Below are 16,541 nucleotides of genomic sequence, written 5' to 3'. Positions count from 1 at the left end.
ACGTCGTATGCGGCGAGCTAGTGCTTTGGCTTTTTTAAAAGCTATAAGATTCTCTGTTGTAGGGTACCTTCGAAAGGTGTTCCAAAACTTTTTCTGCTGCTTGTGACTGTTGGTACAGGCTTCATTCCACCACGGTCTGCGAAATTTTCTTAGACGTGGTGAACTCTTTGGAATAGTGGAAGTTGCGGCACATATTATACTGTCAACGACATTTTGAACTGCTTCCGAGATGTCTGATGTATTTACCATTGTCTCTGTGATATCTGCCAGTTGAGAGAAAGTAGTCCAATCTGCCCGCTGGAATAAGAAACGCGGAGGACAATAAGTCGCACCGCTTCCATCAGCATGGGAAACGATAATAGGATAGTGATCGCTATTATATAAATCGTTGCTAACAGCAAAAGTTAGCAACGGCAGAAGTTCGGGAGAACATATGGCCAAATCAAGACTGTGGAAGGTACGTGTAGGCTCGTGAAAGTACGTCTTTTCATCATTGTTGAGCAAACATAGACAGTTATTAGAAATGAACTGTTCTATTTGCTGCCCACGAGAATTTGTACTATTTGAACCCCACAACGTACTATGGCCATTGAAATCGCCAAGCAGGATAAAAGGCGAAGGAAGCTGGTCCACTAACTGGTCAAGATCTTGTTGACGAATGACATCATGAGGCGGTAAGTAAATACAGCAGACTGTGACCAAAGTTTTTATATGAACTTGTACAGCCACAGCCTGTAGAGAGGTGTGTAGGGTGAGAGGAGTGCTCGGATATAAATTGGAAGTGAAGATGCAGACCCCTCCAGAACTATGAGCTCCACTGTCTGCATCTTTCCGAATACAATTGTAACCGCGTAATTTGATTGATATATTTGGCTTCAAGAAAGTCTCTTGAAAACCAAAACAAACAGGATGAAATCTGTTAATAATAGACTTGATGTCATGAAGTTTGGGCCGAATGCCGCGACAATTCCAAGAAAGGAAGGTACCCATTAAGAGAGTGGTTTGGAAGGAGAGAGAGAAGAAGCAGTTGTTGGAGTTGCATGATCATCGCAACTCATACCAAGTTCATATTCATCCTCAGACGGATGCAGTTTAATATCGGGGCTATTAAGCGTGTCACCAAAGATGGACTGTAAGTCCTTATGGACAACACCTTGCGTCGCTAACCCCAATGCGACGGAATTTTTCGATGCAGAATTTTTCAGTTTCTTTCGCAAATCTTTTTGCGTAAGGCCACGTTTTGCTAAGTTTAATGTCAAAGAGTTCTGTGATTTTGATTTTCTTCTAACAGTTTTTTGAGTATCAGTGTTAGTTTTCAGAGTATGTTCAGCATCGGAATCTGATGTTTTTTCATTATCTGTTGTTTTCCTGGCATATTTTAAGCAGTTTTCACAAGAGCAATTCTGACAGAAAGTTTTCTTAACTGCTGAAGCATAACTGACACCAGGGATTGGGGTCTGTGCCTTAACCCTGCGTCTGGCTTCAGGATAAGATAAATCTTCTTTGAATTTTATTGTCGTAACCTGCTTTTCCAGTGCCCAGCGAGGACAAGATCGAGAATATGAGGGATGATCGCCACCACAGTTTACGCACTTTTCTTCTGCGGTACACTGTTGGCTATCATGCCCTTTTTGTGCGCAGCGGGCACAAGTGAGAGACCCGCGGCAATTCATTTTGGAGTGGCCAAAGCGTTGGCACTGAAAACATCTTAGTGGATTAGGGATATATGGCCTAACCGGTAACTTTATATAGCCTGCATAGACGTACTCCGGTAATTTAGAAGTTTTAAAAGTTAATACGTGATGTTTCGTCTCAAGTATTTGTCCATCACGTCGTATGGAAATTCGACGCACATGTGAAACACCTTGAGATTTCATTTCGGAGACAATTAACTCTACGGGAAGATTTAGTATTTCGCCGCAGGTGATGACGCCTTTAGAGCTATTAAGTGATTGGTGAGGGGTTACACAAACTCTTATTGTTGCCAAGGATTTTAGTTTTTGTATCTGTTGTGCTTGCTTACGAGAAGAAACCTCCACAAGCAAGTCGCCAGATCTCATTTTTCGAATAGATGCAACTTCGCCGACTGTAGCATTTATTGCCTTTTGTACAAGGAAAGGAGAGACTGTTTCAAAAGTTTCTTTATTTTCAGAAATTCTATTTACTACGAAAAAAGCATCAAAATGTTCATTGTTGTTGAAAGAAATAGGTACTTTGTGACGCCCACTAAAGGGACCCTTCTTGGGAGGAGCCATGCGATATTGAGAGTGATTCGGGCCCGACGGCACCGCCCACCACGGAGCCCAACAAGGGAAGGCAGCCACCGGCTCTGGCCATTCCCAGCCTCGGCACTTACCTTGGTACTAGCCGGAACCTATACGCTGGGAGTTACCCCCGGGGACAGTGACCACCCTTAACGCCAAGCCCAAGGAGTAACCCCTTCGCTTGATCCCTAGCAAACTAACCACTTAGGTGGTTAGTAACCAGCCGATTGATGCACAGGGGACCACAGTACACCACCCGTCTTTCAAATGGGTCGCCACGCACGGCAAACACGTGGGGTTTTGGCTGTCGGATTTGGCATTGTACTTCCATCTGGTACACTGAGCTATCGTTTACATACCTGTTCTTCTGTTTTTACTGCGGAACTAATGGCAATTTCCTCTGCCCTTCATGAAATTTCAATGTCTACTTATCGCAGCTTCATTATTTATACTGACAGTATGAGTGCCTTAGAGACGCTCTCCCACCCCGACAATCAAATGCATCCTGTCGCCTTAGAAATTCTAAATACTTTAGTCCTTCTTCGAAATAAGACATTTAATATTTTATTTTGTTGGGTACCGAGTCACTCGGGCATTTCTGGGAATGAGGCAGCAGACTGTGCTGCAAAAGCTGCTTCTTCATTTCTTTCACAAAATATTCCTTACTGTGATGCGAAGAAGTTTTTTCTTTGTCATCTTTATTCCACTTGGCAGGCAAACTGGAATGAGCAAATTGACAACAAATTGCATACCATTAAATCTTTAATTGGATTATGGCCTGTGCTCCCTGTACGGGGGTTGGATGTTAAATTGACCCGCCTCCGTATAGGACATACACGTCTAACTCATAAACATCTCATTTGTGGAGAGAGGAAACCCATGTGTCCTACATGCAGTACAGATTTTAGTGTGAAACACATTCTTACTGAATGTCCTGATTTTAAATTCCATCGTGAGTTGTATTTCCAGTCATCGTCTCTAACTATGCAGGACTTGGTGGGTGAAAAACACCACCCAAATATTTTTAAATTTTTAAAAGCCATTCGCTTTTTTACATGTATCTAAAAAATCGTCATCTTTGATAAACTTTTTATTATTGCACTCTTCTGTTTTTATCAGCTTCTTTTTTTCCTGTATTTGTGTATTTTCTTATATTCATAGTTCCATTGATTTGATTTTTAAATCGAATAAGATTAGTTTTTAACCATATGTTTGGCGCAGTTTAGCCAAGATAGGCTCTTGTGCCACTAAACTTCATAAACCAACCAACCACAAATAATCAAGCCCTCATACACAAAAACAAACATCTCATATGCGCAAGCTTTGAACGGCAACTCAGCTCAACAGATGGCGCCACCACAGCAACCTAATGTAAACACTCAAAACGTAAACAACGACTGGTTGGTTGGTTGGTTTGTTGTATTTTATTGGCGCAAGAGCCATGTTTTGACTAAACTGCGCCAGTCAAATGGTTAAAATTATTTCAATACCAATTTAAAAGCGAGAAAAAAATTGATTTTTTGAAACGTTTTAAAATCCAACATGTAAAATTGATGAATAAAACAAGAAATTGGATCAGAGACGATTTAAAAAGTCAATAAAATCTAAATAGAGTGATAAAATCCAATGATTCTTAAGAAGTGAAAAATATTTTTGTGGGGATATTCACCCACTAAATCTAGAAGAGTTAACGATGTCGTCGAAGGAAACAAATGATTACGATGATGATTAAAAGAGGGACATTGTATTAAAATGTGTAAAACGGTAAAATCTACATGGCATGTCGGGCACATTGGTGCTTCATCCCCAAACAATAAATGTTTATGAGTAAAACGGGTGTGCCCTATGCGAAGACGAGTCAGTTTTACATCAATCTCTCGCATAGGTACAACAGGCCATAAATCGATAGAAGTTTTAATTGAATGAAGTTTATTATGGACCTGTGTATCCCAGTCGTTCTGCCATAACTGGTTAATAAAATCAGAGAATGTTCTTTTCACATCTGCATATACAAGAGGATGCTGCAGAAACGAAGAAGCTTCTTTTGCAGCTTTATCCGCCAACTCATTTCCAAAAATACCGACATGGCTTGGAACCCAAGAGAAAATTATATTAAAACCCTTATTGCGAAGGGTACGTAAAGAGGATAAAATATCAACAGCAACCGGGTGAATTCGGTTGTTAAAATTAGAAAGGGTTTTTAAGGCACTCATGCTATCAGAATATAAACAAAATTTACGTTGGACAGAAAGTGAAATCTGCTGAAGTGCACAAAGAATGGCTGTTAGTTCAGCAGTAAAGACTGAACAAGAGTTATGCAGGCGATGACTGTGAATAGTAGATCCTAAAACTATTCCACAGCCAACATGTTCATCTGTTTTTGAACCGTCGGTGTAAATCGGTGTGTAGGAATGATAATGATTGCGATGAGAATTAAAAATTTGCTGAAAAACAATCGGAGCTAATGTAGATTTGTCAAAGCCGGAAAAAGGATTCAAGAAGGAAAAAACTGGTATATCCCAAGGTGGAAAAACCAAAGGGTCTGAAGTTTCGAAGGTAACGTTGCTCAGGTTCGATTCGTTTATAATTCCTTTGATCCTCTCACTGAAAGGTAGTATATGAGAGGGGCGAGCATTATAAAGTCTGCGGAGGGAAGCCGGAAACTGAATATGGGACATCGGATGTTGTGGGACGCAAAGTGTTTGAAAATAGTATTGAGTAGAGATTTTCTTTCTGCGTAAATCAAGCGGTAACTGATGGCATAAAACATAAAGGCTCTTCACAGGTGAAGTGCGGAAAGCACCAGAGCAAATTCTTAGAGCTGCGTGATGGATGGTATCTAATCTGCGTAAAATAGAAGGTCTGGCAGAACCATAAACCATACATGCATAATCAATGCGAGATAAAATAATAGCATTGTAGATACGAAGAAGGGATGTGCGATCAGCACCCCAAGATGTACAAGAAAGCACCTTGAGGATATTCAAGGACTTTTCACACGTCTTCCGTAATTGCAAGATATGCGGGAGGAAAGTGAGTTTCTTGTCGAAAACCACTCCTAAAAACCGCATTTCATCAATAACAGGAATAGTAACATCTCTTATTGACAGAATAGGGTCAAGATGAATGCTCCTTTTTCTACAGAAATGGACACACTTACTCTTTTCAGCTGAAAGTTTATGTCCATTCTCATCGCACCAACTCAACAATTTGTTGATAGCATTTTGTAATTGCCGTTCAATTAAGTGCATGTTACTCCCTTGACAAGAGATCTGCAAATCATCGACATATAACGTTCCGTTGACAGATGGTGGCAAAATATTTAAAATTTCACTAAAATGTAGGATAAAAAGTGTTACGCTGAGGACACTTCCTTGCGGAACACCCTCAGCCTGAATAAAAGCATCAGAATAAAAATTACCCAGGCGTACTCGAAACGTACGAGTCGACAAGAAACGTTCAATAAAAATTGGGAGGTTTCCTTTAAAACCCAAGTCAGAAAGTTTTTTTAAAATTCCATAACGCCAAGTACGGTCATATGCCTTTTCTATGTCAAAGAAAATGGAGACAAGGTGATTTCTACGGACAAACGCGTTACGAATTTGGGTTTCTAATTGAACAATATTGTCAATAGTTGAACGTCCTTTACGAAAACCACTTTGTTGGGGCGGAATGCAAGTTTTCTTCTCCAATTCAAAGACAAGTCGGGCATTGACCATACGCTCAAGAGTCTTACAAAGGACACTAGTTAGAGCAATCGGTCTGTAGTTCAGAGGGTTAGCAGGATCTTTGCCCGGTTTCAGAATGGGAATCACAAAAGCTTCTTGCCACTGGTATGGGAAATTTTGCTCACTCCAGACTCTGTTAAACAAATATAAGAGACTAGAGAGCGATTCCTCATCTAAATGGCGAAGCATATTATATGCGATTCCGTCTGGGCCAGGGCTGGTATCATGAGTTTGAGATAAAGCTGAAATTAATTCGATCATCTTGAACTCGCAATTGTACGGAAGAGATGTTCGAGCATGAAAATTCAAAGAATGTTTTTCCGCGCGATTTTTAATTGCTATGAACGAAGAACTATAGCAATCAATAGCGGAATTTTGTGCAAATGTCTGCCCAAAAATATTAACAATATCCAATGGAGCAGAGTGAGTCGTACTTCCAGTTTTAAGAACAGGAAAAGTAAATTCCCGATAGACTCCATTTGCTGACTTCACTTTCTTCCACAATTGTTTACTTGTAGTACAAGGTGTGATCGAAGATACATATTTTATCCAAGAATCCCTCTGACTTCGACGACGAGTGCGACGAGCAATGGCTTTAGCACGTTTGAATGCGACGAGATTTTCTGTGGTGGGGTACCTTCGGAAGATATTCCACAGCTTTTTCTGTTGTTTGTGGCTGTCACGACAGGCTTCATTCCACCAGGGTTTTCGGAATTTCCGTAGGCGTGGTGAAGTTTTAGGAATTGTTTTTTCAGCGGCACTAACTAAACATTTAACGACGTTTCGTACTGCTTCCGTGATGCATGTAGTATTGACCATGGACTTTGTAATTTTTGCCAATTGCCTGAAAGCATCCCAATCCGCTCGCTGGAATAGATAACGCTGTGGCAGACAGGTTCCACAGCCTCTATCAGCATGAGAGACAATTAGAGGAAAATGATCACTATTATGGAGATCATTTCCAACTTTCAAATTCAAAAATGGCAATAACTCTGGAGAACATATGGCCAAATCGAGATTATGGAAGGTACGAGTGGGTTCATGAAAGTACGTTTTATCATCCTTATTGAGCAGACAGAGACAGTTGTCAGTTAAAAACTGTTCAATCTGTCGCCCACGAGTGTTTGTACTTCCCGAACCCCACAAGGAACTATGTGCATTGAAATCACCAATGATCAAAAAGGGTGTTGGAAGCTGGTCCACCAAGTTATTAAGTGCCTGTTGGTTAATGACATCATGAGGTGGCAAGTAGATACTACAGACTGTAACCAGTGTTCTAATATGAACTTGTACAGCCACAGCCTGTAGAGGTGTATGTAAATTTAACGGTGTGCTCGGGAAAAGGTTTGATGTCAAGATGCAGACACCTCCAGAATTGTGCACTCCTGTGCCTGCATCTTTTCGAACACAATTGTATCCACGAAGTTTTAATGGAATGTTTTGTGTCAAGAAGGTCTCTTGTACACCAAAACAAACAGGATGAAAATTGTTAATTATGGTCTTGATGTCATGAAGTTTGGACCGCATGCCGCGACAATTCCAAGAGAGGAAGGTACCCATCAAGAGAGTCGCTTGGAAGTAGAAGGAGCAGTTGTTGGAGTTGCCTGGTCTTCGCAACTCATTTCAAGTTCGTCTTCATCCTCAGACGGATGTAATTTAAAGTCGGGACTGTAAAGTGTGTCGCCAAAGATGGATTGTAAATCCTTATGCACCACACCCTTAGTTGCTAGTCCCAAAGCAACAGAATTTTTTGAGGTTGATTTTCTCAATTTCTTTTGCAAATCTTTATGTGTAAGGCCACGTTTTGATAAATTTAAGGTCAGTGATGTGTGTGATTTTGACTTTGATTTTGATTTCTGCTTAACAGGTTTAGGGTTGTCAAGTGCAGCATTTGTAGAAAGCTCTGTGTCAGAGTCTGATGTTTTTTCAGGAGGGTTGGAATTTTTGACATATTTTATACAGTTTTCACATGAGCAATTTTCACAAAACGGCTTCTTAACAACTGAAGCATAGCTGACACCAGGTATGGGAGTTTGAGCCTGAACCTTTTTTCTAGCTTCAGGGTAACTTAAATTTTCTTTCACTTTAATGGTAGTAACTTGTTTTTCCAGTGTCCAGCGAGGGCAGGATCGAGAATAAGAGGGGTGTTTGCCTTTGCAGTTCACGCACATTTCTTGTGCAGAACACTGCTGACTGTCATGACCTTTTTGTGCACAGCGGGCACATATGACAGACCCGCGGCAATTTGCTTTCGAATGACCGAAACGCTGGCACTGGAAACACCTTAATGGGTTGGGAATATAGGGCCTCACCGGCAACTTAATGTAGCCTGCATATACGAATTCAGGTAATTTTGGCGTCTGAAAGGTAAGAATATGGTGCTTAGTTTCGAGGAGTTCTCCGTCACGTCGTATAGCAATTCGACGAACGTGTGTAACTCCTTGTGATTTCATTTCAGAAGTTATTTCCTCTATGGGGACATTTAATAACTCTCCACAGGTAATGACGCCTTTTGAAGTATTTAAAGATTGGTGAGGGGTTACTATGACCGATATCGTTGCCAAAGCCTTAAGTTTCAGTATTTGGTTAGCTTGCTTTCGAGATGAGACCTCTACCAGCAAGTCGCCAGATCTCATCTTTCGAATGGATGAGATTTCTCCGACTGTTGCTTGTATAGCTTTCTGGACCAAGAAGGGAGATACAGTTTCAAAAGTCTCTTTTTGTTCGGAAACACGTTTAATAACGAAAAAATGATCAAAATGTTCATGTTGGTTAAGAGAAATATGTGCTTTACGATGCCCACTGAAGGGACCCTTTTTGGGAGGAGCCATGCGATATGGTGATTGATTCGGGCCCGACGGCACCGCCCACCACGGAGCCCAACAAGGGAAGGCAGCCACCGGCTCTGACCATTCCCAGCCTCGGCGCTTACCGGAACCTATACGCTCGGAGTTACCCCCGGGGACAGTGACCACCCTTAACGCCAAGCCCAAGGAGTAACCCCTTTGCTTGATCCCTAGCAGACTAGACACTCAGGTGACTAGGTACCAGCCGATTGATGCACAGGGGACCACAGTGCACCACCCGTCTTTCTAGTGGGTTGCCACGCACGGCCAACACGTGGGGTTTTGGCTGTCCATGAGAAGCAAGAAGCAAACAGAGCGGCGACAGCTTCTCATGGAGAGCTCCCTCGCTTGCCGTCGAGGGAAAGAAAAAACAAAGCAGAAAGCAGAAGGCGTAGGGGAGTTTGAACATGAAAGGAGTAAAGATCCCTAGGTACCTCGGGATTGGGACACCCGTACTCACCTATAGTAGGTGAGCCCCTGAGGGGACGTAAACAACGACTGCGGGGGTGGAAACATCACAGAACTCCTCAGTGCCATCACAGAAATAAGGAAACAATTTGAGGAAATTCCGAACCTTCTTCATGCAGTAAATGAAATGAGAAAAGCTAACGATCCAATGACAAAATTACTAATTTTAGTGGAGACAATTAGCCAAGGCAAACCGACTGGCTAGAATAATTTATAGCTAGATCTCTATCTCTAGTGTACTGGAACGCAAATGGGATTAAACTCAGAATTAATGAGTTTAAACACTTTATTAATAAGTATAACCCTGATGCTATACTTTTACAAGAGACGCACCTGAGACCAAATGAAAAAATTTATATTGCAAATTACAATGTGTATTATAGCTATCGAGAAAACCAGGATATAGCGAGAGCAAGTGGAGGTACGGCAATCGCTATAAAATCAACGATCCCTCACCATCTTCTAATTCCACCGACGCTTTATCATACTGAGGCAACTGTAGTCGTAGTTACCCCTAAAAATTCTGATCCCTTCACATTAACGTCTCTTTACATTCCCCCATCGTCGGATGAATTATTGTTCACCGTCGACCTTGAAAATTTACTGCAGTGCAGCTCTAATCAAATAATATGTGGGGATTACAACGCGCACCACAATGCATGGAATTGCAAAAATTCTAACACAAGAGGAAATACTCTAAAACGTTTTACAAATCAAACAGGTATGGAAATTATCTATCCCTCAGAGCCCACTAGAATCGGACAAAATTCAGCAACCACTATAGACCTAGCATTAGTTAAAGATTTTCTATATCCCTATAATATAGCATCCCTCAATGAACTTAGCTCTGACCACAACCCAGTTAAATTAGATTTTTTCTTTAAATATCAACTCCCTGACAATAGTAAAGTTAAAATTAATTGGAAAAACTTTAAAAATGACCTAACCAAAACAAACTTTAATTTTTAGAACATTAACAGCCCAGACAAAATTGACAACCTTGTGGATGAGATAGAATCCAAAATTAATCTAACTAAAAATAAAAACTCTATCCCTATAAAACCTAACAAAAATTACATCCCCTATGAACTTAAAAATTTAATATCTCAAAGGAATAAAATCAGAAAAATGTATCAAGTTACTAGGGACCCAAGCATTAAAACTATTTTAAATAAATTAAATAAAAATATACATAAGTTGGATGAAGAGATAGAACAAAACAGATTCGTGAAAAAATTAATAAATATTAATATAGAAAATGAAAACATATGGGATGTTGCAAGACCATTCAAGAAAAAGAAAGTTGAAATTCCAGCACTAAAAGGACAGGCCAGTATTGCACAAACTGACATTGACAAAGCAAACTGCCTGGCTGACAGCCTTGAGACACAATTCACACTCAATGACATTAAAAATAATGAAGTCGAGGACACGGTTAAGGACACACTAGCAAGATTTCACACCACACCAACACCCAAGTGTAATAAAGACCAACTGCCAACAACAAATGAAATAATTCAACAAATAAACAAACTTAAAAATGGAAAAGCACCTGGAATAGACAAAATTAATAACCAAATGATCAAAAAACTACCTCTAAATGTAATCTTAATTCTTACAATTCTGGTTAGAAAAATTATAGAAATTGGACATTTTCCCACACGTTGGAAAACTGCCACTGTGGTCCCCATATTAAAACCAGGAAAAGACCCTACTAGCCCTGCTAGTTATCGTCCAATTTCTTTACTCCCTACCCTCAGTAAAATAACAGAAAGTGTCATATTAAAGAGATTAAACACACACCTACAAGATAGTAACATGCTGTGCCCAGAACAATTTGGATTCAGACCAAAGCTGTCAACTACCCATCAACTAATTCGAGTCACAGAATATATAACAGAAGGCTTCCAGAATAAACAAAAAACTGGAGCAATTTTTCTTGATATACAAAAAGCCTTTGACAGAGTTTGGCAGGATGGATTAATACACAAATTAATTAATTACAATACACCCCCGTACCTGACTAAAATTTTAATATCATATCTCCAAGATAGAAAATTCCTAGTAAAGGTCAAAGATGAATACTCAGATATTAAAAGAATTAAAGCAGGTGTACCACAAGGATCTAAACTAGGACCGGTGCTTTTCACATGTTATATCAATGACATCCCCAAACAATTCAACACACTTCTTTGCTTATATGCCGATGACACAGCAATACTGGCCAAAAATAGAAACGTCAATTATCTTAGAATAGCTCTAAATAGGCATTTAAAAGCCATACATGAATGGATGACTCTGTGGAAAATAGAAATTAATCCAGGAAAAACTGAAGCTGTTCTCTTCCATAGAGGATACAAAGTTGAAAAATATGAACAAACTGAAATAAACAACCACAAAATCCCATGGTCTCAGGAGAGCAAATATTTAGGAGTCACATTGGACAGAAAATTAACTTTTAAATCCCACTTAACCAAGCTCAGAAATAAATTCCGAGGAGCAACGCGTAAATTTTTCCCACTAATTTCTCGGAATTCTAAAATGGATAGGGATGCAAAAATGCTTATTTTTACTGCCTACTTGCGTCCAGTACTAACCTATGCATGTCCCATATGGGGCTGCGCTGCAAAGACAAACCTAAAAACTATAGAAACTCAATACAACTTAACGATCAGAAAAATAGCAAACGCGAAATGGTATATGAGAAACACCGACATCAGGAAGGCACTAAATTATCCCTCCCTTAGAGAAGTAATTAAAAAGCTTGCAACTAATTTTTTCAAATCCCTAGATGAACATGAAAACGAAGAACTAAATAAATTAACACCATACACCCCTAACCTTAAAAATAGAAGACCCCGAAATGTATTATTAATTTAAAACACCTCTAAGAAATCATTGAAAAAATAACCCCCCACACCGACCTATTTCTGTGTTTCCTGTATACCTTACATCTCCATTTTAACCCATTAATAATCATTCAGATAGGAATACACTAAACTTAAGTACATCTAAAAACATTGAGCAAGCAGTCAAAGGGAAAGTAGAGCAGTTGAGCACCCTTCACCCTCACAATATCTTGAGGAAGTACCCGAACCGGAAAAATCTACGGCAACGGCAACGTCGTGATGTTTCGGAGTTCCGCGATGTGACAAAGTGGTCACGAGCACCTCCACATCATAATTTGGAATAGATACTTTAATTTGTTAATTTAGGGAAAAGTTAAATTTAATTGAACTAGTTTGGACGAGCGCAATAAAGCTCTAACGTCATGAAATTTGGTATTTAATTCATATTATTATTATTTTTGATACAATTAATTAATTTAAAAATAATATTTATATTATTTATGGGGTAAAAAATAGAACTTTAGTGGAATTACGTTGCACGTGCCTTAACTATTGGGGCTTTTTTGGAACTAAACTTTCTGAAGGAAAAATTTCAAGGAATTTCACGCGTGTAGCTCATCGTAGCTATCTGAGGCCAAAACAAATAATTTTGATAAATTTAATCCACCAGATTGGTAACAGAGTTAATTAATTCTCAGTTTTTTAACTGAGGGGAAATTTACATAGACATTGTCTATTGCAGCTCTAGGTCTTTTCCTAGAGCTGGGTACTGCAGGATCATAAGCAGGTAGATTAAGTAACTTGTTACGAATCTGGGGCAGTTTTTCGAAGAAATTTATTGATGTTCTTCTAATAAATTCCGAAACAGGTTCAATTTTGAGATCGTCATGTAAGATCTTTCTCCTGATATACCAGGGGGCGTTAACAATCTTCATCAGGTGCCTATTTTGAAAAACTTGCAACCTCTTAATGTTTGTGGCTGATGTCGCCCCCCATATTTGGGAGCCGTACATCATTATTGGTCTTAAAACAGCTTTGTAGAGCAGAAGCTTGAGCCTAATCGATAGCTTACTCCTAGGAGAAATTAAGCTGTTGAGTTTAACACTCGTTCTAGTAGCTTTGGTGAGGGCTGCTTTAATATGACTATTAAAGCTTAATTTTGCGTCTAAAATTAACCCTAAGTATTTGTATTCATTTACAAAGGGGACGGGTTGGCCAAAAATTTGGATAGGGGCTAGGTCAGGCATATTTACTTTTTTAGTAAACAGGAGGCACGCGCATTTACTTGGGTTGACTTTTATTTTCCAGCCGATGAGCCAGCACTGCAAAATGGTCATGTACTGTTGAATGTTTGATATGACTATGTTTGGGTCCCTATGCTGTGTAAGAATGGCGGTATCGTCTGCAAAAATTGCTAAGTGACAATTGCTAGCTCTAGGTAGATCGTTAACATAAACGTTAAACGGCAACGGCAACGTCGTGATGTTTCGGAGTTCCGCGATGTGACAAAGTGGTCACGAGCACCTCCACATCATAATTTGGAATAGATACTTTAATTTGTTAGTTTAGGGAAAGTTAAATTTAATTGAACTAGTTTAGACGAGCGCAGTAAAGCTCTAACGTCATGAAATTTGGTAATTAATTTAATTTATACATATTTTTCAATATTTGATCTAATTTAGTTAATTAAAATAATAAAAAAGATTATTTATGGGGTAAATAGATAATTTTAATGGATTTACGTTGCACGTGCCTTTTTTCTATGGGGGACTGATCATAACTGGGCTGAATAAAAATTACAGAAAATTTTCACGCGTGTAGCACATCGTAGCTATCTAGAGCCTAAACAGTAATAATTTTGAGAATTTTAAGCCACCAAATTGGCAACAGAGTTACGATGTCCTCAGCTTTTTTACGGCTGGGAAATTAATATAAACATTATCAATTGCAGCTCTAGGTCTTTTCCTAGAGCTGGGTAAAGCAGGATCGTATGCAGGTAGATTTAGTAACTCGTTGCGAATCTGGGGTAATTTTTCAAAGAACTTAATTGACGTTCTTTTAATAAATTCCGAAACAGGTTCAATTTTGAGGTCGTTATGTATTATTTTTCCTCTGACGTACCAGGGTGCGTTAACTATTTTCCTCAGTTGTCTGTTTTGAAAAACTTGCAACCTCTTGATGTTAGTGGCTGATGTCGCCCCCCATATTTGGGAGCCGTACATCAATATTGGTCTTAAAATGGCTTTGTAGAGCAGAAGCTTGAGCCTAATCGATAGCTGGCTCCATGGAGCAATTAAGCTGTTGAGTTTACAACTCATTTTGGTAGCTTTGGAGAGGGCTGCTTTAATATGACTATTAAAGCTTAATTTTGCGTCTAAAACTAACCCTAAGTATTTGTATTCATTTACAAAGGGGACGGGTTGGCCGAATATTTGGATTGGGGCTAGGTCAGGCATATTCACTTTTTTAGTAAATAGGAGGCACGCGCATTTACTTGGGTTGACTTTTATTTTCCAGCCGATGAGCCAGCACTGCAAAATGGTCATGTACTGTTGAATGTTTGCTATGACTATGTTTGGATCTCTATGCTGTGTAAGAATGGCGGTATCGTCTGCAAAAATTGCTAAGTGACAATTGCTAGCTCTAGGTAGATCGTTAACATAAATGTTAAAAAGAGTTGGAGAGAGTAAACTTCCTTGCGCACAACCGCTTCGGATTGGTCTGGGGGAAGAAATTATATCATTAACTCGTACCCGAAAATTACGAGAAAGTAGGTACGAGCGTAAAATTTTGACAAATTGCGCCGAAAATCCAAGTCGCATGCACTTGAATAAAAGCCCTTCGTGCCAAATTTTGTCAAAGGCCTTGGCTACGTCCAGAAAAAGTGCACCTGTGGTTTGGGACTTCACAAAGCCACTGTGAATCAATTCTGTAACACGAATTAGCTGGTGATTCGTCGACAGATTTTTACGAAATCCGAATTGCTCGGAAATTAAAATATTATTGTCGCTGAGAAATTGATTCAGGCGTTTGAGAAGCACAGATTCGTACACTTTGCTCAAGCTACTAAGTAGCGAGATGGGACGGAAATTTTGAGGTAAAGTCAAATCAGAGTTTGGTTTTGGAATAGGGACAACCACAGCTGTTTTCCAGCAATCGGGGAAATAACAAAGTTCCATTAATTTATTTATTAAAAAAGTTAAATATAAAATAAATCTAAAAGGGAGGTTTTTAATCATGCGATTTGTAATTAAATCCAATCCTGGCGATTTATTCGGCTTGAGGTTATTCTTGAATTCCATGATTTCCGTGGGCCGAACGGGGTGAAGGTCGTTTACGTGTTGTTGCGATAAGAAGCTCTCCAGCTGATCTGTGACGAATTGAGTCAGTGGGGGGTTCGCCAGCCACGCGTCCGCGTGGGGGGCGAACTGGTCCTGTAGGCTATCTGCCAAAGTTTCCGCCTTCTCAATGGGAGCAAGTGCGAGTTCCCCCGTCCCCCCTCTTAGGGGGGGGATCGGGGAGAATGGTTTTCTAAGGAAGGAAGAGCGGCGCCAGAGGCCGCGTGTGTCAAGGTCTTCTAATTGACTCGCTCGCAGTTGCTCGAAGTGACCTACTTTTAACCCTTTGATCTCATCCTGGATTCTGCAAAGTTCCGTTCTCACTTGAGGATCGCGAGAACGTTGCCAAATTCTTCGCAGGTAGTTTCGCAGTTTAATTTTGGTTTGGATTTCGAAAGGAAGCTTTTCTGGAGGTTTATTAAATTTTGGTTTTGAGGCTTCTGCGAGCGCCTCCGTTAGAGTTTTTCCTAGACTTCCAACTGCAATTTCTGCGTCATCATTGCTATGAATTTTGAAGGGAGGGAGGGGTTTTAAATTTAAAATATGCCGAAAGTTCTCCCAGTTGGTGGAGAAATGTGCTGGTGAATTTAGAGAAAAGGTTCCAGTATCAAAAGTCAAAACTACTGGAAGATGATCAGAATCTAAACAATTTAGCACTCTAATTTGAGAGTGGAAAGGAATTCGCTTTAATATTGCGAAATCTATGACGGAGTCATTTGAGCTAACTTGATTAATGTGGGTTGGAGAGTGGGGCGCCAAAACATTGACTCCGTCCTGCGTTGCAAGAAAATTAAACAACTGCATTCCATACCTAGTTGATTTATAGTTATTCCAGGCGATGTGACCTGCGTTAATATCGCCCGCAATGATGACGTTTGGGCCTAAATTTAAAAGTTTTTCTAAATCCTCCAGAGGGAACATGTACGAACTCCCAGATCGTACATATGCTGACACAATTTTGAGAGGGGGGAGATTTCCTAATTTAACCTCAATAATTGTCGCGTCTATCCTCTCTAAAACGGGAGTGGGGATGACGTGATGTTCAATT

General features: G+C 39.8%; 1 protein-coding gene across 1 annotated transcript; it reads right to left on the bottom strand.

Moving 5' to 3' along the window:
* Window positions 1–989: 989 nt before the first annotated feature.
* Window positions 990–2,060, bottom strand: LOC129956830 (uncharacterized). Its single transcript, XM_056068782.1, has one exon. It carries the CDS (start codon window positions 2,058–2,060, stop codon window positions 990–992), a length of 1,071 nt encoding a protein of 356 aa, XP_055924757.1.
* Between the last annotated feature and the right edge of the window lie 14,481 nt (window positions 2,061–16,541).

This window comes from Argiope bruennichi, chromosome 11 (genome assembly GCF_947563725.1).
Source record: "Argiope bruennichi chromosome 11, qqArgBrue1.1, whole genome shotgun sequence".
Lineage (NCBI taxonomy): Eukaryota > Metazoa > Arthropoda > Arachnida > Araneae > Araneidae > Argiope > Argiope bruennichi.
The sequence above is the reverse complement of the archived record's forward strand: the minus strand, read 5'-3'. Positions and strand labels throughout refer to the sequence as shown.